Source organism: Marmota monax, unplaced genomic scaffold (assembly GCF_021218885.2).
Source record: "Marmota monax isolate L192 unplaced genomic scaffold, Marmota_monax_Labrador192_F-V1.1 WCK01_AAM20220418_F8-fsc00149, whole genome shotgun sequence".
Classification (NCBI taxonomy): domain Eukaryota; kingdom Metazoa; phylum Chordata; class Mammalia; order Rodentia; family Sciuridae; genus Marmota; species Marmota monax.
Genome location: NW_026693170.1, coordinates 3,986,789 through 4,009,795, shown reverse-complemented (window position 1 = coordinate 4,009,795; position 23,007 = coordinate 3,986,789). Strand labels below are relative to the sequence as shown.

The 23,007-nt window shown below is 50.4% G+C and overlaps 2 protein-coding genes across 3 annotated transcripts; one reads left to right on the top strand and one right to left on the bottom strand.

The window, feature by feature from the left end:
* The first annotated feature begins 6,318 nt into the window (after window positions 1-6,318).
* Window positions 6,319-11,432, top strand: Tmem91 (transmembrane protein 91). Of its 2 annotated transcripts, XM_046455854.1 has the most exons (4): window positions 6,319-6,408; window positions 7,644-7,881; window positions 10,549-10,698; window positions 11,089-11,432. In XM_046455854.1, exons 2-4 carry the CDS (start codon window positions 7,672-7,674, stop codon window positions 11,245-11,247), a joined length of 519 nt encoding a protein of 172 aa, XP_046311810.1. In that variant the 5' UTR covers window positions 6,319-6,408; window positions 7,644-7,671; the 3' UTR covers window positions 11,248-11,432. The 2 variants fall into 2 exon arrangements, with proteins under 2 accessions (XP_046311810.1, XP_046311811.1); XM_046455855.2 differs by lacking the exon at window positions 6,319-6,408 and having other exon boundaries at window positions 7,523-7,839.
* Window positions 11,433-13,292: 1,860 nt separating this feature from the next.
* Exosc5 (exosome component 5) lies at window positions 13,293-22,736 on the bottom strand. Its single transcript, XM_046455831.2, has 6 exons — window positions 22,490-22,736; window positions 17,416-17,529; window positions 16,773-16,894; window positions 15,457-15,597; window positions 14,257-14,346; window positions 13,293-13,601 (listed from the first exon to the last, which is right to left on the bottom strand). Exons 1-6 carry the CDS (start codon window positions 22,635-22,637, stop codon window positions 13,509-13,511), a joined length of 708 nt encoding a protein of 235 aa, XP_046311787.1. The 5' UTR covers window positions 22,638-22,736; the 3' UTR covers window positions 13,293-13,508.
* Between the last annotated feature and the right edge of the window lie 271 nt (window positions 22,737-23,007).

The window sequence follows — 23,007 nt, the reverse complement described above, 5'->3', positions numbered from 1 at the left end:
CCAGTTGGGTTCGGTTAGGGGAATGGCTGCTTCACCTGTGGGGAGAGTCATATCTGTTAAACAAATTTAATCAGGATGATCTTATGCAGGCTGCTGGATGTGGGCTCACTCATGAGGGGTAAGGGGGAGGACAGAAGGACATAGACGTCATGCCAGGTAAGAGTGTAAGTCCGGGAGAGGTATCAGAATTCCTTAATATAAGTAAAAGAGTCAGCAGAGAAGGCCCAAGGTGCTTTTCAGTCTGGGAAAGATCTTGACGTGAGAATGGGATGTGTACTGGGACGATCCCTTCAGCACCAGCCACTTCCCTGCGAGGACAAAGGAGCTTTGGGTTATCTGGTAAGAGGGTCTGGTGGGACCGGGTGTGGGAATTGACAGGAGAAGAGTGGAGTGAGTGGGGGGAGGGGAAGGGTTTGTCAGTAGAAGAGGTGGGCAGAGGAGTCATGGCTGCAGGAGAGGGGGGGGAGAGGAGTGGGAGGGGATTGGCCAGAGTAGGGGGGGGGACAGGAAGGTGAGGCTAAGAGAAGCTCGGGTGGATCTGAGAATGAGGAAGAAAAAGTAGAACAATGGGAAAGTGGTTCCCTAGCAAGGAGGACTTGAGCAGAGAACAGAACGGAGAGCAGACGGAAGGACGGGAGCAGATCTCAAAAAGCCAGAACGTTTTGCCCACTTCCCTGTCCGGCGACAGAAACTGTGCAATTCAGTGAGGGTTTAAAATCAAAAGTTCTTCCAGGGGCCATTATGACCCATGGTCTAGGTCCCACTGGGGTCAGGCCACAGTGGAATAGAAGAGCAGGCGGTTACAGCAGTAGGTCTTGAGTGAGCCCTAACTTGGCAAAATTTGAATGTAGACACCCAAAGGACTTTGGGGTCTAAGGAGAGGACTCTGTGTTTCCCATGACCTCTGGCACCCTCAGGGGTGGGTGGGAGCAGAAAAAGGCATCCCAAATTCTGCTGGCACTCACCAGAGGCATGGATAAGAGTTGGGCAGGGATTGAGGCATCCCTGCAATTCACTCTGGGGCCCAAATGGATCCGGAGTGGCTCACAGGAGGACTGGGACATCGCCACAGTTCCTGGAGCCCTGAACGGACCCTGCAGGAGTCTATGGCACGCGTGACTTATGGATAGACCCCACGGATGTACCCCACTCCTGTCGGCCCGCATGAAGGGAGAGGGAACTAAGGTGCAGCTTAGGAATTTCTTGGTTCCTCTGAAGAGGAGGGTGGACCTCTACCCCAGATGTAAGGTATGGGGGAGGTCCGAAAATGCCTCCCAGGTCTCGGCACCAGATTTAAGGTCAGGCAACAGGCGGCAACCAAAGGAGGCAGATTTAAAAAGGCCACTGAACGAGGCTTTATTAACACTCACTCCCGGGTGGAACTCCATCAGACCCACAGAGTGGACAGGAGGAGGGGCTGAGGGGAAACCCCATGGGGCTCGACAGGACTGGAATTTGATGGGGCAGAAAGAGAAGGGCTTGGGACAGGAAAAGGGATTTTTAGAGTCCCTTGTCCCAGTGGAGTTGGTCAGGGGAACCGGCTGAGATCCAGGATTGGCCAGGAGACCCTGCTGATTGACAGGTGGTTCCATTGGTGCCTGATTGATGTTTCTTTTGTGCCTGCGGGCTGCTTGGTACTTTGTTCCTGAGTCACCGCCTCTGACCTGACACTTTCTACTTCTATGAATTTGACTATTCTATGTACCTCAAATAAGTGGAATCCTATTTGTACTTTTGTGACTAGATTATTTTATTTAGTAATAATATCTCCAGGTTAATCCATGTTTTAGCATGTGTCAGAATTTCTGTCTTATTTAAGGCTAAATAATATTCCACTATAGGTATTGACCATATTTTATTTATCCATTGATTTGCGGATGGACATGTGAGTTACTTCTACCTTTTGGCTATTTTGCATAATGAACATAGATATATGAGACCCTGCTTTCACCTCTTTTGGGTACATCCCCAGAAGTGGAATTGCTGAGCCATATGGTCATTCTATTTTTAATTTTTTGAGGAACTGCCATACTGTTTTCCATAGCAGCTGTACATACTGTTTTACACCTTGCTTTTTCCACTCAGTAATACATTTTGGAAAATTATCCATGTTCCCATATAAAGATCTAACTCGCTGGTTTTCAAAAATAATTTTTTGAAGTATAATAAATGTACAGAAAAATGCACAAATAATAAATGAGCAGTTTGGTTAAATTTTATGCACTTGGGGCTTGGGTTGTGGTTCAGTGGCAGAACACTTGCCTTGCACATGTGAGACACTGGGTTCGATCCTAAGCACCACATAAAAATAAACAAGATAAAGATATTGTATCCATGTATACTAAAAAAAAAAATTATGCACTGAATAGGCTACTGACTCACCAGAACTCAATCCAAAATAAGAACATGACCAGCCCCTACTTCATGCCTCTTCCTGGCTGCCCCCAGGTAACCACTGTCTGGATTTCCACCTACATGGATCACTTTGCTTGGTTTCCTATTCTATATAAATGAAGTAATACAATGTGTATTATTTTTATGCCTGCTGCCTTTTGCTTTGCTTTGTTTGTGAAATTCATTGCATGGTTGCAGTAGCTGTAGGTCTTTTATTTGCATTGATCTACAATTTCTTTTGTGTGAAGATGGCACAACTTATCTATCATCCTGTTGGTGGGAGTTTGTGCTTTGGTAGACATATGTTCTATCCAGCAGGGTCCATTGCTGGGTCATGTGCTATGTTCACCTGTAGCAGACACTGCTAACCTGTTGTCCAGGTGGTTGAACCAATTTGCACTCCTGGTGGAAGTTCCCTTCCTGCACATACTCTAGTGTTCCTTTTAGCAGTTCTGGTGGGTGTGTATTGGTATCGCATTGTGATTTTAATTAGCATTTCCCAGATGACTGGTTGAATTAGGTTTGGTTTATTTGTTTTTGCTCTATCACTGAGCCACATCTCCAGCATCCCCTTTTCTCCTAACCCCAAGGTAATGGATTAGTTGAGTGTTTTTTTTTGTTTGTTTGTTTGTTTTTGTTTTTAATGTGGTGGTGTATGCCTGAAATCTGAGCAACTCAGGAGGCTGAGGCAGGAGGATCATGGGTTCAAAGCCATGTTCAGCAACTTAAATATGTTCATTATTCCCTTGGATTTCCTTTTTTGTGAAATTTATGTTCAGGCTTTGCCTGCTTTTCTATATGCACACACACACACACACAACTATTTGTCTTTTTTTTTTTTTTCCCCATGCTGGGAATTGAACCCAGGGCCTTGGGCAAGCTAGGCTATCACTACCACCAAGCCACATCCTCAAACCTCATTCTTTTCTTTTGGTACCAAGGATTGAACTCAGGTGCACTTAATCATGAGCCACATCCCTACCCCTTTTTTATATTTTATTTAGAGACAGGGTCTCACTGAGTTGCTGAGGCTGGCTTTGAACTTGCAATCTTCCTGCCTCGGCCTCCTGAGCTGCTGGGATTACAGGCGTGTGCCTCAACGCCCAACCCTCATTCTTTTTTTATTTAAAAAAATTTTTTTTTAGTTGTAGATGGACACAATACCTTTATTTTATTTGCTTATTTTTATGTGGTGCCAAGGATCAAACCCAGTGCCTCACTCATGCTAGGCAAGCGCTCTACCACTGAGCTACAACCCTAGCCTCCAAATAGGTCTTCACTTTTTTCATTTTTTTTTTGGTGGTGCTGGGGATTGAACCCAGGGTCTTCTGCATGCAAGGCAAGCACTCTACCAATTGAGCTATATCCTCAGCCTTTGTCTCATTTTTTAATAATTTGGATAATGCATTTTTTTCTTTTTCTTTTATGCTGGGGATTGAATCCAAGGCCTTGTGCATTCGAGGCAAACACTCTGCCAACTGAGCTATATCCCCAGCCCTGGTAATGCTTTTTTTTTAAATAGGAAAACCACAGAAGCATTGTGTCCTCCTCAGTGCATGGCAGGTAACACATGATGATTTGTCCTTTTGCTGGTGAGGTTAACTAATTTCACCTTGTATTAGTCAGCTTTTTGTCACTGTGACCAAAATACCTGACAAAAGCAATTTAAAAGTAGGGAAGATTTATTTTGGCTCATAGTTTCAGAGGTCTCCATCCATGGGCAGCAGCTCCATTGCTTTCGGCCTGAGGTGAGATACAGCATCATGGCAGAAGGACAGAAGACAATTAGAAGAAAGCTGCTTATCCCATGGAAGCCAGAAGGCAAAGACCCACTCCTTCAATTAGGTCTCACCTCCTAGAGTTTCCACCACCTCCCCAAATGCCATCAAATTGTTAATCCACTGATGGGTTCAGAGCCCTCCAATCATTTCCCGAAAACCTCACCTGGGGACCAAGGCTTCCTTCATCATGTAAGCCTTTGGGAGACTTTCCAGATTCAAACCATTTAACCCATCTGGTTTGGGGCATGTCTGCTAGTTTTCTCCATAATACTGTAGTTTTCCCTGTGACTCATGAGTAAGTGTGGGAGGAGGACTCTTTGAGACTAAATAACATCCTATTTCTCTTCCGACTTTCACTGGATGGAGTAAGGCCTCCATCCGGGATCCTTGCTGGGAGCTCACGTTCAACATATCAAACCCATCACAGACTGTAAGCTGGGGCCTCCCCCAGCCCCTAAAAGGGATGGGCTGGGGAGACTATTCAAGGCTGATGATGGTCAGAGGGCTCTAGCAAGATGTGAACTCATGCCAAGGAGGATGGGGACCCACAGAGCTCAGCAATTTGGTGAAAAACTGAGGCTGCTAGGAATTCATGCCCTCATGCCACAAATATGTAAGGATGGCCCGTTTGTACTAAGCACTGCTTTAGGCCTCGAGGCACAGCGGTGAACAAAAGCGCTCCAATCCCAGGCTTGGCAGAGCTGAAGCCGCAGGGAGGATTCAAAAGAGAGACAAACAAGATCTGTGTTTCATTGTCACAGAAGACAACTGGAGCAAGGTTAAGGAGATAGTGACGGGGTATCCCTCCTGGGTAAAACACTCTGCCCCCTCACCCTCTCCCTGTCTCTGTCATCTGCCAGAAACTCTGGCTGAGCCAAGTGCACTAGCAGACGCCATCTGTTCTCCCCAGGACTGGGGCCTGTGCCAGCTCCAGCGTCTGGACTCTTGGCATGGTGCCCCGGAGCCCTGGGGCGAGGGAACTCCGGATGGCCCCACATCAGGCTGGGGAATCCTTCTGTCTGGCCAGATGAAGGGCTTCTGGAAATGGAAGGCCAGTGCAAGCTGGGTGGGCTCCCTGAAGGAGGTGGAGGCTTGCAGGTGGGGGAAAGCCCTCCAATCAGTCAGATGGAAGGATGGAAATAATAACAATAATGGCACATCAGACATGTTCAGAGTACATACTTAGGATTTGGGTAAATACTGGATATTTGTTATCACACCTAATCTAACCCCTTTATGTATGTTATGTCTAAGAGGCAGGGAGTATTTCCCTAATTTTCAAATGAAAAAATTGGGGTTCAGAGAGGTAAAGTCATTGTCCACAGGTCACACCGCAAGTGCCCTGAAGAGCCTGGCAAAGAACCAGCTCTGTGTGGACCCAAACTCTGACTCATGAACATCACCTGCATCACTTGAAAAGCAGCGCAGTGCTCCACCCTGGGTCCCACTTCTTGGCCTCCTTTCCCTGGAAGCTCCCCCTCTGGCTGCCTTCGGCCTCTGCTTCCTCCCCTCCTCTGGGATCAGCAAGGAACTCAGTCCTGCGTTATGATCTGCTGTTTTTGGACCGGTTGTTTACCTTGGCATCTCTGGGCCTCACTTTCTTCATCTGTGAAATAGGAATGAAAACCCAGCTACTGCGAGAATGAATGGGATGATGTAATGTCATACACTGAACACAGGGCTTGGGGCATCATCTGCACTTGATGAATTAGCTGTGTGCTCTTAGGCAAGTTACCTAACATCTCTGTGCCTCTTTCCTGCCCTGTAAAGCAAGGCAATAAATGATAGTGCCTCTCTGGGGTGTTCTGAGGAATAACTGTGAAAGTGCATATGTAAGACACTTAGTGGGCACCTAGTGCACGCATTGTAGCTGTTATCATTATTTGTTATTATTGGGCAACGGGGGTTGTGGTGGTGGGTGGGGGGGCCAAGCCAGGAAGGCCCTGGAGAATCCGGGGCGCCCCTTCCTCCTACCTGCAGCACTAGAGCCTGGGCGAGGGGAGGAGGGGCTGCTATTTCTTATGCCCCTGCCTTCCCAGGCACCGGCCAGTGGCTGACATCAGCATTCAAGGCCCTCTCCCCGGCCTCCGCGGAGGGGCGGAGCCTGGAGCCCCCGCCCCGTCCCCGCGCGCTGCGGGGCCGGGGCGCTGGGACTCAGCCCAGCGCGGAGCGCAGACCTGGAGCCTCGGCTGGGTCCGAACATCGCTGAGTTAGCACACCGTGCAGGCAGCAGGTCAGAGCGTGTGTCGGTGCGGGGGGCTCAGGAGGTGGGGGCGTCTGACTGTGGGCGGTGAGGCAGGGAGGGAGGGAGGGGGCACCGTCCCCCCCCCCCAGGGTCCTGGCGTTGGAGAGCTGGAGGCAAAACTGTGGCATCGGCTTATAGAGGTTTGGAGTGAGCAGGCGGAGGCTTGGGCCTCCCCCAGGGAGATCATAGGGCGAGAAGAAATATTCTTTGTGGTTGTGTTGAGTGTGATACATACATGTGAGCTGGGGTTGGGGGAATTATGGGGCGAGGCGTACCAGGGAGGACTGAGGTAAACCGGGAGCCGTTTGGAGAACTGGAAGGTGTATGGGGAGTTTTTTTTTTGGGGGGGGGTCTTGGGTGCGGGTGGAGTTGGGAGAGGGCGATGAATGTTTAGGGCAGGTGTGCAAAAGAAGAGAGCAGGGAAAATGTGGGTGTGCGTGTGTGGGAAGCCTGTGCGTGTGTGGGAAGCCTGTGCGTGTGGAGGTATGTGTGTGGTTTCTGATGCTATGGGGATTAGGAGTGTGCAAGCAGTCACTCGGGCTAAATGTGTAAGAAGGTTGCAAGCCTGGGAGGGGTGTTTTTGGGGAGCTGATGTTTGTGCAAGGAATCCTTTGACAGATCACCTGCAGGGGAGGGGTGGGATTGCTTGGATGGGGCTGTGTTGCAGGGGCCTTGGGAACTCAGAAGTGTGCAGTCCTGGGAATGTGCAGGAGGAGACTGTGCTAGGGTGAAGTCAGGGGCCACTGGTGGTGGGGGATGGGTGTGTGTACTTAGGAAGGATGTGTGGGCCTGGGTGGGTGGTGAGGAGAGGTGAGCCTGAATTAGGGGAGGAGGGAGAGTTCATGGGCAAGTCAGGCATGGTTTGGAATAAGCGTGCAACAGGTATGTTTTGCCTGAAGGAGAAGCCCAGAATCGAATGTCCAAACACCTGGCTTCTCTTTGTAACTTGGGCCAACCTCTTTTGCTCTCTGGGCCTGAATTACAGATCTGTAAAATGGATCTATAATTCATCTCTGCCTGAGTATCTCCAAAGTCCAGGGTTGGGAGGCGGGGAGGAAGGTAAGTCTTTTCTTTTTAGTTGTTGATGGAACTTTATTTTACTCATTTATTTACATGTGGTGCTGAGGCTCAAACCCATGCCTTCTTCCACTGAGCCTGAACCTCAGCCCCAGCCCGGAATGTAAGTCTTTTTACAACTTGTGTTGTCTTCCCTCTGCCCCCAGGAATCCTTTGCCAGAGACTCCTCCAGCCATGGACAGCCCTAGTCTTCGGGATCTTCAACAGCCTCTGCTGGCAGGCACAGCCTGTCAGCCCCCTGCCCGGGAGCCTGTCAAACCTGAGCTAGTGCCCCCATCAAGAGAAATAGCCTTTGCAGAGTCCCTAAGAGGTTGGCAGTTCCCACCACCACCTCTTCCCTCTGTGAGTGGAGGCCTGGGAGAGCCAGGGCCCCCTGTCCTTGAGGTAGGAGCAGCAGATCCTGGTGGGAGCCAGGGGACCGGGCTGGGGGTGAAGCCAGCTGCAGTCAATATTTGGCAGGCCAGTGGCTGAAGTCTCACTTCCCAACTGTGGGTGGGCTGCTGGGATTTCTAGTTAGTGTTCTTCCTGTTCTGTCTCTCCTTATTTTCTTCTTTTTTTTTGGCAGCACTGGGGATTGAACCTAGGGCCTCACAGGTTCTAGGCAAGCACTCTAACATTTGAGTTACACACCCAGCCCTTTTTATTTTTTGAGACAGATTCTCCCTAAATTGCCAAGGTTGGTCTCCAACCTGCAATCCTCCTGTCTTGGCCTCCCAAGTAGCTGGGATTATAGGTGTACACTGCCATGTCCACTTCTAGATTGGTTTTGTTCCAGATTCATCCCTCCTCTTTCTTCCCTGGTCTTTGCCTTTTTGTTTTCCTTCTGATTTCTGTCTCCTCTGTGCTCTAGCTGCTTCTCTTTTTGGGGGGTTGGGGTAGAGAACTGGGGATTGAACCCAAGGGTGCTTGACAACTGAGCCACATCCCCAGCCCTTTTTATTTTTTTGAGACAGGGTCTCACTAAGCTGCTTGGGGTCTTGTTGTATGGCTGAGGCTGACCTCAAACTTGTGCTCCGCCTGCCTCAGCCTCCAGAGTCTCTGGGATTAAAGGCATGTGCAACTCTGCCTCTCTCTTCAAAACCCATATATATACCTCTGGACTGTGTGACCCTTTTGTCAAATTCATGTTACTTTTTTACTATTTCTCACTGCTGTACATACTGTCAAACTTGTTCTTTATTTTTTAATGGTTTTCCAATTAATCTAAGAAATTACCCAAAATGTAAACCATCTATCACTATAAATCCTCATCTGTTCATGGTTGCTGGGCTCAGGAACCTGGGAAGGACTCAGGTGGAGGCTCTGCCTTGGGGTCTTCCATGAGCTTGCAGCCAGTGGCTGGAGCTAGACCTGGCGCTAGCCGGGACCTGTCCCTTCCTGTGGTCTCGGGGTATTCCGTGCATTGTCTCCGGCAGCTTTGGGGCCATCAGACCTCCAGCCTCCAGAGGGCGTGTTTCAGCAAAGCAGCAGCTGCCCCATCTTTTCCCATCTAACTCAGCCGAGGAAGTCGTGTAGCATTACTTTACCACATTCTTTTGATGACAAGTAAGTCGTGAACCTGCCTAGGTTCATGGTGGAGGGGACCCAGACCTCATTCCTTGATGGGAGGAATACTGAAGTCACACTTTAAGAAGAGCAGATGAGGTGAGCATGGTGGTGTAAGCCTGTAATCCAGTGAATCAGGAGGCTGAGGCAGGAGGATTGCAGGTTCCAGGCCAGCCTGTTATGTAGTGAGGCCTAAGCAACTTAGACCCCCCCCCTCAAAATAAACAAACAAATAAATAGGCTGGGGCAGGGAGTGACTCAATTTTTTTCATGGTAGTGTGCTCCTGGGCTTCAATCCCCAGTACTGGGTTGGGGGAAAGACATGGAATGGAAGATTGTTGTGACCATTTTTGGAAAATGCCACCTGCCACATATAGCATCACTTTAGCTGAAGATTTTGAACACCTTATCAATTTTGCTAGTTCACATTCTATTATCTGCAGCTCTATGCTTGTCATTGTCTTTGAAAAATCATTTTTAGGAACAAGTATTATTATTATTTTTTGGTTGTGGGAATTTAACCCAGGGGTGCTTTACCACCGAGCCTATCCCCAGCTCTTTTTGAGTCAGGGCCTTGCTAAGTTGCAGAGGCTGGTTTTGAATTCACGATCCTGCCTCAGACTTCCCAGCTGCTGGGATAGCAGGTGTGCACCACTGCACCCTGTTTACGAAAACTTATTTTTAGGCCTAGAAGGCATCTTCTTCCAGAAAGCACATGGAGTGGTATTCAGTTGCCTGGATGCACTGATGCAGAGACCATTTGTAATCTTATTAGTTCAAGGTTTGAATTTTCTGAGTGGCAAATTTATCTGCAGGGCAAGAGGGGCCTCCTGTGTTTGTGTAACCAAATTAACCTTGATTAAGTTTTGTCCTTAATTCCTTAAATCTTGTGAGCTATCTGCTGCTTCAGTTTTTGATTTGATGGTGTAGGCCTTGTGCATGCTCCACACCTGCTCTGCTGCTGAGCTACATTCCCAGATTTTTATTGATGGAACCTCACTAAGTTGCCCAGGCTGACTCTGAACTTGTGATCCTCCTGTCTCAACTTCCTGAAGAGCTGAGATTACAGGTGTGTGCCACTACACCTGGCTATTTGTAAGATTCTTCCTATAATATACTTTCCATCTAGAAACTGAAGTTTTCAGCAGGCAGTGTCCTAATTATTTAGGACACTGGAACATTTTATAACTTCCCATCTTTTTGCAAATTCCTGATGTCTGTCTTCACTTCAGGCACTTTTAACTCAGAGGCTGTAGCATTCTGTTTATGACCCATGACTGGACCCGTCAATCTCCAGAAAATGATGTGCAGGTGGGGCTCTTTCTGAACAGGACCCACAGCTTCTCCTCTAAGGGATCCAGGACAGAGGAGCCCAGAGCCCACCTCTGTGAGCAATTTTCACGCCTCTGGGGAGGTACTACAGGAGTCTTCAGTGGTGCCTCAGGGCAGAGCAGTGGGCAGGGAAGGTGGGTGGAGATGCCCACCCAAGGCTTTCTCCTTCCACAGGATACGTCATCCAGTGACAGCGACTCAGACTGGGACGTGGGCAGCCCCCTCTCCCCCCTTCTGCCCGCTGACCACCTCGGCCTGGCAGTCTTCTCCATGCTGTGCTGTTTCTGGCCCCTGGGCATCGCTTCCTTCTGTCTGGCCCAGAAGGTCAGTCTGTGTGGGACAGGGAGGGTACTGGGCTTAAGGGAACATTTACATCGTGTAAACAAGAGAAGCCATGGCCGAAGGCAGCGGGGAGATGGGAGAAGGATCCCCTGAGCCTGCCTTCTGGGGCACACCACTGAACTCCCCTGTGCCTTCTTGTTTTTCTCTATAAAATGGGAATAATTCCTGCCTTGGGGTCACTGTGAGAATCAAGACATATAGTAACATACTTTATCAGTCACGCAGTGTTCCCATTGACCCGCTGTGCCTGATTCACAGTAGGTGCTTGGAGGCATTGGAATGCATGAATTGGTTTACTGGGTGGAGGAAGAGCTGTGGGAAGCAGAGTGGGGATGAGGGACACCTTTATCACAGTGGCCACTGCCTCTACAGACCAACAAGGCTTGGGCCGAGGGGGACGTCCAGGGAGCAGGGGCTGCCTCCCGCCGCGCCTTCCTGCTGGGGGTCCTCGCCATCGGACTGGGCCTGTGCACATATGCAGCTGCGCTGGTGACACTGGCTGCCTATCTTGCCTCTCGAGCCCCACCCTAGTTCCCCCACTGTGACCCCAGAGGCTGGTGGCCCAGTGCATCTGTGGGCAGGACACGGAGATTCCTGGTGCTGAAAGCGGAGGCAGCAGCATCCAGAAAGGGGAGTGAGCTGGAGACCCTCTCCCCTTCCTGGCCGCCTCTCACCAGGCAGCAGCAACATGAGAAATTAAACAAGACACCCTTGCAGCCAAACTTGAGTCTGTCATGTGTACGGGGAGGTGGACACGGTGGTGGTGTAAGGACCAGGCAGGTGACATAGGGGTGCAGGGTCCTCACACTGTAGTATGTTCAGTGGTTAGTAGAGGATTGAGCCAGGTCCCAAGTCCTCAGTTCCCCACCCGGCAGCCATGCAACTCGGCCCAAGGGACATCTCTTCCAGCCTCACTTCCTCTCATCTGTAAAATGATTTTCTCTATACATCAAGCTTACATACATCCCTCATAGAAATGGCCACCTGCTCTCTCCCTCTGCACTCTTCCGACACCTGAGTGGCAGAATCAGCACAGCCTGCCTAGGCAACAGAAGTGAGAACGCTGAGGTATAACTGGTCCTGGGCTCAATTAAGGGTCTGGTATCTGCACTCTCGATGTTCCTCATCCACTTCATTCTATGCCAGCCCCCACCACGGGGAGAGAAAACTTCCCTAGTAGCTCAAGACTCCTTTCCCAGGTCCTTCCAAATCAAAGGGACTAGGCTTGGGAAGGATGGGACTCTAGCCAGGTGTAAAGGTGCACACCTGTAATCCAAGCAGCTCAGGAAACTAAGGCAGGAGGATCATGAGCTCAAAGCCAGGCTCAGCAACTTAGCAAGACCCTGTCTCTAAGTATTAAACACAAAAAAGGGCTGGGGATGTGGCTCAGTGGTTAAGCACCCCTGAGCTCAATCCCTGGTACCACACACATACACACACACACACAAAAAAAAAGGACTCTAAGAAAAACATGAAAGTGCTGGCACCAGGCAAGCAGGACAGCTGTTTGCACAGAGCTTAGCAGAAGCAAAGGGAGCGCGCACCAATTGGAACTGGCATCAAGTAATAAAAAAACCCTGCCGCTTAAGTCTTCTCACTGTTTAATGCCATTGATGGATTTTGCTAGAAAACAGCTTTCCCAGAGCATCTAACAGAGCACAATTTCAAGCTAAAGATATCTGTGCATTTCCTTCCTGGTTACAGGAGGATGAAGACGCTCCAGGGGGACAAGTGGGGATTCTGTGAGCTAACTCAAGCATGTGAAGCAAATAGTAGAGGGTCAAGACTCACGAAACCCCCTACCCCAGGGGTTTGCAGACCCAGCCCATGGGGTCTAGTTGCTCTTAAGCTCCCCGCAAACACTAAATACTGCTGGGGAGCAGTCAAAAGGCAAGGATGCCCATGACCTCCAAAACTCTTGGGTGCCACCACCCGACTGGGCATCGTGAGCCTCAACTGCTATTTACAGAGGAGTGATACCCAGCCTGCAGATCTTCCTGGGGTCCCTGGGTTTTATCTAAACAGGAAGGGCTCTGAGACTGGACTGGGGTGGGGGGATGCTTGTTCCTCTGCTAACTAGCTGGTGACCTCGGCAGCTAACTGGCTTCTGAGCTTATTTCCTCATCTTCAAATGAGCCCCACCTCATGGGGTTGCTGGTGGGTTAAAGCAGCACTCGGCCAGATTCCTCCTGTGGCTCACAAGGTCCCACAGGGTCCCTGGTTCATGTTGTCTCCCTTTCCTGCCCTTCTCATTCCACTCACCACACTGGCTGCCTGGCTGGTCCTTGGGGCACTCTCTCCTGTTACACAAGAACTTGTTCCCTTTCCTCCTGCAAGGCTCCCCTGCTTGGTGTCTCCATTCATGTATTACATCTGCCTCTCCCCAAATGACTCTCCCAGTCTCATTCCTTATTTCTTGTTTTTGTCACATTTACCAGCAATTTTTTTGTTTCCTCACCCCACTGCTTCTAGAACACAAGCCCAGGGTCTGTGGTTCACTGCCAGGTTCTCAGCACCCAGCAGGGCTTGATGCAGTAGGTGTTCAGCTGGACACTGAGTGCATACCGACACATTCATCAACACGGGGGACTCCTTTTAATGCTGTCCTTGGGAGGAGGGGTCTATAACCTAGGCCGACTGTCAGGGGCCAAGCCCCTCCCACCTCAATAGAAGCCCTGCAGCTGTGGTGCTGAAGGCCACACAGGCACCCTGGACAGAGAGGGGAGGCTGGGCACTGGCTTTCTCCAGCCTAAAGATGGTGGCGGTGGGAAGGGCGCCCTGTGGGGCTGGCCTCAGCTCTTGGAGTAGCGCCTCTGCAGCGATTCCCGGTAGAAGCGGAAGACGTGCTGTGAGGCGGCCTGGGCGGCAGCCAGGCACTGCTGGAGCTGGCAGGAGAGGCGAGTCAGTGCCAGGGCCTCGCCCCACACCCATCTGCAGCCCAGCAGGCCCAAGAGGTTCCTGGACTCCACTGACTCCAAGCCCCACCCCCCAGCCGACCACTCCCCTTCCCACCCCAGGCAAGGCAGGTGGGGAGGGGATTATCTCTAGTGACTTATCTCCCACTTTATAAGCTTTCTTAGTGGGGAGCAGGAGGAAGAAGCTTCAGGGATCTGAGGCTGGCAGCAACCAGACCTGAGACCAATGGGAGCAGCATTCAGACACCCTGGAAGCTACCCCAACCTTGCGGAGCCACGGCTCCTCAGAGCTCAATGAGCTGGTCAGACCTTGGGATTTGGAGCCAGGGTGTCAAGAGACCTCCAATCTTTACTGCCACATGTTCCTAGGTTTGTAGGAAGGGCCAGGTTGGAAATGCAACCATCTTGCCCCATAGTTCCAAGTTCAGTACCTTAGAGACCCTACCCTCTGAGCTTGAAGCTGAGGGCCCTCAGAAGCTCTGCCTCCCACTTTTAAACCATGTTCCACCTTTTTTCCTATCTCACAAATTGGGCTTCCCTCCAAATTTCCACCAAGGTTTCCATGGTTATAAGTATTGAAGCCCCTACCCCCCCCACCGGCTTTCACCCCACCCCATGCTGGTACCTCGGCATCAGAGTAGAGCCCCTTGGTGGTGGACATCAGTAGCTTCCGTTCCACACTGTCTAGAGCAAAGGTCAGGACTGCTCGCGCCTCCTAGGGACAAGAGGTAGAAGGTAGCTGAAGTCCTCGAAGCCCTGCTTTCCCACATCTCAAGTGCAGCTGTTTTGTCTAAATATTACTCTGATCCTGGGTAACAGTTATCTCCTTTGTAGAACTGGCCCCCATGCTTCTGATTCCAACCAGCTGCCACACCTGCCACTTAGAGGAGCCAATGCTAGTCATTTACCGGGCTCCTTTCCAGCAGCCAACCCCCTTTCTAGGCTCCATGCTCTGCAAGGGCTGGAGACCAGTGGCTCATATTCTTTAGACTCTCTCGCTGTTAGTTCAACCAGTAAAGAAAATCTCTTGGGAAATGGGGAAGAGCATCTCAGTCCTCATTCTGACAGTAGCAGCTGCTGTAATAGCCACAGAGGTGACGGGTTCTGCACTTCAGCATCCAGGATTGAGGCAGGACATCTTTTGAGCATCAAGAACCAACTGCGACAATGTCTCCAATAGTACTGCAGCATTCCCCTTTGCCTCTCAAGACTCTTCCAACATTGTCCTTACCCATCCCTATATTAAATACCTCCATCCTAAGTACCCCGAGTGTTGTGTGGTTTTCCTGACTGGCTAAGACCATGAGAAAACCCCAAAGAACAAGGACCTTAGGGCACTGCAAGCCTGAGTGGGTAAAGAAAGCTTTCTAGCCTTTGGATTTTCTTTTTTTGGTACTGGGATTGCACAGGCCAGGCAAGCGCTTTATCACTGAGGTACGTACATCTCTAACCTGTCCTCCATCCTCTTAATATGAAAGGATGGAGCTGACAGAGGCTACCTCGGCCTCAGGAAAGATGCTGGCCAGAGAGAATGAAGCCAATATACAGAAAAAAAGCAGGGATGAGAAATGAAGTAAGGAAATCTGTTTGAAGTTCTGGTTTTAACTAGACCTCTGTTCTTTCAGGGTTTGGAAACAAAAGCCAACACATTCTTGTTTGGCTTGTGCATGTCTTGAGTTGGGTTCTAGCACTTGCAGCTGAATGAATCCTGACGAACAGAGCAGGGCCTGCCAACTGGGGCTGAGGTGCGTGCGCCAACTGACTTGGAGACAGTGAGTCCTGGAGGAAGGCCGAGAGCCACCCAGCCATAGCCCTTCATACCTACCTTTTCTTGCTTGGCTGTGGGGTCCAGCACCAGGATCCCATCAGAGTCCAGGGCACAGGTGACCCCGCAGAACAGGGCTCGCATGGGCACACCTGCATCCACCAATGCCATGCAGGCAGCATTCAGGCAACAGGCCAGGAGCTGAGCCCAACGGGAACAGTTAAGAAGAACACCTACTGGAGAGCTGGTAGCTGAAGGATCACGGCAACCTGTACCTGCTAATGCCCATGGCAGACCTCACTAGCAGATCCCAGAAAGGCAGCATGGTGGGGGAGAAGCAGCTCTGGGATCAAGTAAGCCCTGTTTCACACCTGGCTTTGCTATCTTTCAGCTGTGATCTCGATCAACTGACTTACGGAGTCTCAACCTCATCTCTACATGGGAACCCTGATGATATTAACAAACGCATGCTAAAAGCACACAGCAAGTATCTTCAGGGAAACAGGGTCAGAGGGGAGAAACCTCCCAAGGTGACATGGGACAGGCACTGGCAAAGCCAGGCCCAACACTGAGGAATCTGTAGTCATCCTTGACACCAGGTGATGGAGTCAGGGTGGAGGGAGGAGCCGTCACAGGCTGGAGCTGCCTCAGTTTCCTGTTTTTCATCCCTAGGCTTAGCAGAGCGGAGAACGGCTTCAGCTTTATAATCAATCAGTTCTAGCTCTACCACTAACAGTCACTTCCCCTGGGCTTTAGTTTTCACCTCTTTAAATGAGTTCTTAACAGGTTTTCCCTCCTTCCATCCACACAGTACCCGCCTAAACGGGCCACACACCAGCAATGCCCTCTAGAAATGCCCATTTCTGGCCTTCATCCTCAACCTCACTTGCCTAAAGCACAGGAATCTTTCAAAGGCAGAGGTTCTGATCCCTCTGCCCTGCCTGCTCAGGGTTCCCCGAGTGTCAACAAACTGGACCCACATTAAGGGGCAGGCTGGTGATCACTGGCACAGACTTGGAGGTCAGGCAGGCTTAGGCGAGTCCTGCCTCTGCTGCTGTCCACCTGTGTCCTTAGGCAAGGCACTTCCCTTCTCTGAGCCTAAGTTTCCTCATCTGAAACATCTGTCAAAGTCCTTGGGCCCAAGTCCTGGACGAGCCACTTACACAAGGAACATGAAAGCATTTGATTTGTGTGCTGAGGATTCGATGAGTTTAAGTATATAAGGTGCTCAGAACAGTGCCTGGCACACAGCAAGCGCTTAAGGTGTGTCTGTCTCCTTCTTTACCAGCTGGTGCCTGCCAAGTGTCTGGTGTTACAAAGCCACCAGAAGAGATTCTGGAGTACTTCCTCTCAGAGGGTGGACAGGGGAAGGATACGGAGCCTGCATCGCTGACTACCTGGAGCACCACCGTGATGGAGGTGCGTGGATGCAGTGCTCCTAGCACCACCGCCTCGCATGTGTTCCTGATCAACCGCTCCCGGCTCTTCTCTGCTACACCTAGGGAAATTGAGGGGAGGTTGTCAGGCTCCTCCCTTCTACCTGGTTCCCCTTCCACTTGCCCCACGACCTGGAGGAAAGCCCTGTGAAAGGGGTCTGCAGGTTCGTCGTGGGATGGCACAGGAACCTGCGTGGACGACAGGATTAGCAGTGGGAAGAGTGCGGGCCGACTGCCACCCACCCCCCTGGCTACCATCAGCACCCAAGGAAGGAATACAGCGGAGTCTTGTGCTGCGGCTCATGTCCATGCCCATGCCCATGCCCACGGGGCCAGGCCAGACCACAGGGAGTGAAAGGAGACAGGGTGAAAGGGCAGAAAAACAGGTTAAAAGAAGAACTGGAGACAGGGAAGAGATGGGGGAAATTGACAGACGCTGAGACACAGAGGCAGGTAGAGAAAGACACGGAAACAGCAGCGTGGCGACCGGCGGGTGTGGTAAAGACTGGGGAAAACAGGCAGGAAGGAGGCGGCTAAGGTCCCAGTGAACTGGACCTTTAGAGGTTCAGCTGGGCCCAGTTACCAGGCAACCCGATCTTTGGTCTCAGGATCACTTCGAGCGTGGCCTTGTTGAAGATCTCTTTGCTGACCTTCACCTCGGCTGGCCCATACACACCCGCCAGGACAGAGGTATCACCTGGGAAGACAGCAAGGGAGGCTTTAGTCACACCTTCCCTGCTTCTGGGTCCCAATTTGCAGCGATGGCTGGGGTTCCCCATGTCGCCCCTGCCATCTGTTGGCAGCAATTCAAGGACCCACTTCACTTCGGCCTCCACTTCCTCATTTATAAAACAGGTTGACACCAGCATCTCCCTCACAGTGTTTTTGTGAGGAGTAAATCACTGTCCAAAGCTTGGGGTGCAGCTCAGGGGTACAGCTCTTACTTGCCTAGCACATGCAAGGCTCTGGGTTCCCTCTCCAGAATCTCTCTCTCTCTCTCTCTCTCTCTCTCTCACACACACACACACACACACACACACACACACACACACACACACAGTACTTCACTCACAACTCTTAGAGGACACCGCCTGGCCCACGTGGAGCACACAGGAGACTTTAGCTCATATTATCAACTGACCCCCACCCGGGAAGCTCAGTGTTTAATCTCTGCAGTTTCTTGTACCTTAGAACCATCACAGAGGAAAGGAGGCCTATGTGCCATCTGTCTCCCACCCCCCCCCGCCCCCCACCCTGTCTGAACATGAGGCTGAGGCATATTTCAGTATCACCGAGGTTCCTTGCCTGCTTCTATTTAAGAAACAAAAATCAAACTGGACTATAGATCAGTGCTACAAACTGCAAATAAATATGTGGCAAGGAACAAGCTCACAGGCAGGCTCCAGGGGGACGGGGTACAGCAGCCACTCGCACAACTGCCCGAGGCAATGCTTCTTCCATCCTTCACCCCCACAGGCTGAGCAGACGGGTTAGAAAGAACTGGAAGAACCCAGTTCAGGTCCCTACACTTCTGCTGCTTCTCAGAGTTACAGAGAACTGGTTAGTCAGGCTGAACCCAGTCCTCCCCGGTGGGACTAGGGTCTGCACAGTCCACCTTTCTCCATGGTGGCACTAGATCATGACTCTCCTGTCCTCAACAAGAGGCTTGGGTAAGGAGGCAAGGAAGCGGAGGAACCAGCTCACTGTTCTTAGGTCTCCCTCACCCCAGGACTAAAAACCCCATTTTCCAGCTAAGAGTGGGAAAGAGTTAGAAGTGGGGGGGGGTGGTCTAGGCCCCATTGCCTACTTTTTTTTTTTTTGGTACTGGGGATTGAACCCAGAGGCGCTTAACCACTGAGCCACAACCCCAGCCCCCGAGCCCTTTTTATTCTGACAGAGTCTAAGTTGCTTAGGGCCTTGCTAAGTTGATGAGGCTGACCTCAAACTTGTGATCCTCCTGCCTTAGCCTCCCAAGTCACTGGGCCCATCTCCTTCTCTTGTCAAAAAAAAAAAAAAAAAAAAAAGCTGAGGAATTCTTAGTGGACAAGGAGGCTAGGGAAGACAGCTAGAGCAGAAGGAGGCAGGCTGGGAAGCCATGTCCTTGAGCCCCACCTCAGGCTCCTCTTCCTCTCACCTTGTTTCCTCAACATTCTGCTTCTCTCAATCAGTTCTGGGGATATCAGAATTCAAAGATATCATCCTCCTGGTCCCATAGTGTTTGGGTCTGAGAGGTCCGGGTCAGCGGCACAGGACCTAGGACTGTCCACTGCTGCATCCCAGGCAGCTCAGGTGGAGATCTGCGTCACCCTGCCTTTCTCTTTTCTGAGCTTCTGGGCTCATCTGTGAATCAAGCTGCTGCTTTTTCTTTGTGGGGGAGGGGCAGGTACCTGAGATTTTACTCAAGGGTGCTGGACCACTGAGCCATATCCCCAGCCCTATTTTGTATTTTATTAGAGACAGGATCTCACTGAGTTGCTCAGTGCCTCAGAAAATTACTGAGGCTGGCTCTGAACTTGTGATCCTCCTGCCTCAGCTTCCTGAGCCAAGGGATTACAGGCATGCACCAATGCACCTGGCTAATCAAGCTTCTTAAGGAAATCAGAGGCAGAAAGATTGAGGATGGGAGTGGGGGGCTTCTGGTAGGTGTGGGGAGGGCTTCACCACGGGCACGCCCTAAACCTCTCGTTTCTTCCTCACTGCTGAGTGTGGCGGGACTTCATCCTACTTAGGTGTACCCCTTCCTCTCCATCCTTCTCTTCCTCAGAATCCCTACCACTGAACAGGTCTCTGGGTTCTGTCAAAATGGGGACATAGAGGGTTTTCTCCGGGAAGATGGAGTCATTAATATACAGGTGATTTCCACACTTAATTCGGCGGACACAACATTTTGTTTGTATGTGGTGCTGAGGATCGAACCCGGGCCGCTTGCATGCGTGCGCGCTACCGCTAGAGCCACATCCCCAGCCCCTGCACACTTAATATGGTTTGCACCTGGTATTTGAGTTTTAGTCCAGCTGGGGTATCTGTGGGTTCCAACTGATGCTGCAGATGTTTTTCCCTCACTGGCAAGCAGGCTGAATGCACCAGGCTTCCATAAGAAGGAGCCCATCTCAGGGAATGGATATTCAGGGAATTCCTTTCCCCTTCTATCTCTTCTCCCAAAGATTCCCTACTTTCCCTGACACTATGCCCACCTCCCTCCCTCCTGACTTCTTCCTCTAAGCCCATTACCCTCAAATCTGTCCCTGGGTACTCAGTCCCTGCCACATAGACCTCTGACCTTTTTATTATTTGCAAAATGAAAGACTGGACTCAAACATAATAGTTTCCAAACTTCTCTGACAACTCACACAAATGTGTATAAATGGAATGAAGACAGCATAAAACAATTCTATCCGTTATTGCTTTGATGTGCTCTATGGTTTCTTCTCTATTCCACTTAAAAAATAATACTGGTTGCAACCCAATAACGCAGTAGTTCTCACCCTGGGTGCATATTTGAGTCACTAGGGAGTTTAAAAAGATTCCTATGCCCAGGCCCTTCTCCTAAGGCTTCTAATTTAACTGCTCAAAGGTGGGGCACAGGCACTGGGAACCTCAAAGTTCCCCAGCTAATTTTAACATTCAGCCAAACCTGCAATCTACAGTGTAAAACCATGAAGCTCTATGGGGGCTGGGGTACAGTTCAGTGATACAGCATCTGCCCTACATGCACAAGGTCCTCAGTCTGATTCCCAGAACTGCAAAACAAAATACCCACAGGAGCTCTATCCCAGCTTCTAAACATTGGCCTGCAATCAGAATCACTGCATGACTTTTTTTTTTTTTTTTTGAGAGTGGAAGCTTTATTAAGGGACAGCAGAAAAGACTTCTCCCCGGAGGAGGAAGGGACGGAGGAAGGAGACCAGAAAGGTGGAATCTGTGGAAGGGTGCATGACTTGAATTAAAAACAAAATGCTTGTTTTTGCCAGGTGAGGTGGCACAGGCCTGTAATCCCAACTCAGGAGGCTGAGGCAGGAGGATTCCAAATTTGAGGCCAGCCTGGGCAACTTAGCAAACAAAAAATAAAAAGGGCTGGAGATGCAGCTCTGTAGTGAAGTGCTCCTGGGTTCAATCCCCAGCACTGAAGGGGGGAAAATGCAAGGCCAGACTAGGTATGTGGTGAGTTCTGGGGATCTGCATTTTTATAACTTTGCCAGAGAGTCTGAGGCCAGAAGTACTTAAAACACACCATTTGAGTGTCTGCAAGGATTTCCATTTGCTCTAGGGCTCTGTGGGTTTGGGTTTAGAATGCTGGGCTGCTTTTCTTTCTCTCTTTTAAAAACAGGGTCTAACTATGTTGCTCAGGCTGGTCTGGAACTTCTGGGCTCAAATGATCCTCCAGAGTAGCAGGGACCACAGGGGTAAATGCCACAGTGCCTTGCTTCTCGTTCCTTAGGTTCTAAGAAAAGTCAGGCATCTGAAACCAGCCTGAGAGGTGTGCTACAGGGAGGCCTGAGGGGGAGGAATGGCTAAGCAACTGAGGGATTCTCTTCCTTAGAAACCCAATCTACCCTCACAGGGGGGAATGATGACCTTTGCTCCAGAAGAATCTGCCTTGAAGCCATATTCTTACCCAAATAGAAAACCCCTTGTTGGGGTTTTCATTCCTGTTACTCTAGATGGACTGTTACACCTGAGCACTGGAGCCCTATCCTCTTATCTTCTCCACGATGTGGCTCCAACAAGTCTCCCCTCACTCCACCCCACAATCATCCCATTTACTTGATCCTGCCACAGCAGAACTCCTGAAGTATTGTCTCCACTTGCTGCCTGTTCTTCCTTACCTTGACCCAATGGCTCCACTGCAGCATCTTGTCAGTGTCACCAATAGCCTCCAAATTATTGACCCTAACATGATCCAGCCTCTCAGAGTGAAAGAGCTGGGCAGTCCTTACAGCTCCAACACTGTTCTCTCTAGGTTCTGGTTACCACCCTCTTTTGGTTTTCCCCTGCCTCACTGGCAGCTCCTTCTCAATCTCCTTTGCTAGCTCCTCATACCCCATGAGCTCAAAGTTGGAAGGGCCTGGGGCCCATCTCTTTTCCATGGCTCAATTGATGGGGGTGGGAGTGCTGAAAGTATTTGTCAACCCAGGTTAGGAACATTATCTTCAATCTGAAAAATTATTTACTTGGTTTATTTAAAGTTATTAAAGTAACCCGCCGCGGTGTAATTATAATTGAGCCTGAGGTATTGATGTGCTTGTTGAAGGGATATTTACGTAAATGAACATATCTGCCTTAATAGATGATGTAGGTCCCCAGGATGTGTGTGTAGGAGGTAGGGCAAAAAAACTACTCAAGGGGGAATATTTTCCTTGCTGAGGTTTTTCCCTATTCTGGAATATTCGCTCTTATGGGGTGGTCTGCCCCTGTCTCATCCTGAGAATTACCTAACAGGGTGAAGGAAACGTTCGAATCAGGAGGGAGAAATGTGTATCCCGCTGTATCCACAAGTATTCACTCGGATAAGAAGTTCTGCATCGGTGCGGGGGGCGGGCATAAACCAGCTAATATCGCAAGATGGGCACTCCATTGTAAAGTACACCACAGCCGTTCTTCAAAATAAATACGACCTAGGTATACGTGACTCGGACAATTCCAGTTTAAATTCTTACCTTGCAGAAAAGAAGCAGAGCCATCCGGCCGAGACAGCAGGTTCTGTTCACAAGCAAAGTGCCGGAGGCTACAGCCGGGGCCTCGAGGGCTGGACTCTGTTCCAGCCTCACTGCAGACCTTGGCGTCAGCCTGTATCGCCCCCTCCATCTCGCCGGAGCCCACGTGCCGATACCGGCACGGTAGCTTCCGCACCGTTTCGCGCCGCGCGCTTACGTACGTACAGACTGCGTACCCAGTGCGCACGCGCTCGTCCGGGGCCCATTCAGAATCGGCGCCAGCACGTGTCTCAGCGTTTACCAACAATCTGGCTCCGCCCACTCCCACCTCCTAACTCTAGCAAAGCCATTGGACCATAGCAAAAAGGGGGCGGGCCTTGGCTTGGGCTCAACCTACCCAAGGTCCCCCGGCCCTACACCGATGAGGTTCCCGTCAGGTTGTCCTCTTCTCTGAGAGTTATGGGAGTAATTAAAATGAAGCGATCAAAATAACTTTTGGGAATATGTATTTCTTATCCACC

Excerpts from the sequence above, each read along its gene's own strand:
- Exosc5 (XM_046455831.2), bottom strand. The coding sequence starts at position 22,637 with ATGGAGGGGGCGATACAGGCTGACGCCAAGGTCTGCAGTGAGGCTGGA. Across the intron at positions 16,895-17,415 it reads ACCAAAGATCGGGTTGCCTG|GTGTAGCAGAGAAGAGCCGG; the intron begins GTAACTGGGCCC and ends CAATTTCCCTAG. Across the intron at positions 15,598-16,772 it reads TAGTCAGCGATGCAGGCTCC|CTCCTGGCCTGTTGCCTGAA; the intron begins GTATCCTTCCCC and ends CGTTGGGCTCAG.
- Tmem91 (XM_046455854.1), top strand. The coding sequence starts at position 7,672 with ATGGACAGCCCTAGTCTTCGGGATCTTCAACAGCCTCTGCTGGCAGGC. Across the intron at positions 7,882-10,548 it reads CAGGGCCCCCTGTCCTTGAG|GATACGTCATCCAGTGACAG; the intron begins GTAGGAGCAGCA and ends CTCCTTCCACAG. Across the intron at positions 10,699-11,088 it reads CCTTCTGTCTGGCCCAGAAG|ACCAACAAGGCTTGGGCCGA; the intron begins GTCAGTCTGTGT and ends CTGCCTCTACAG.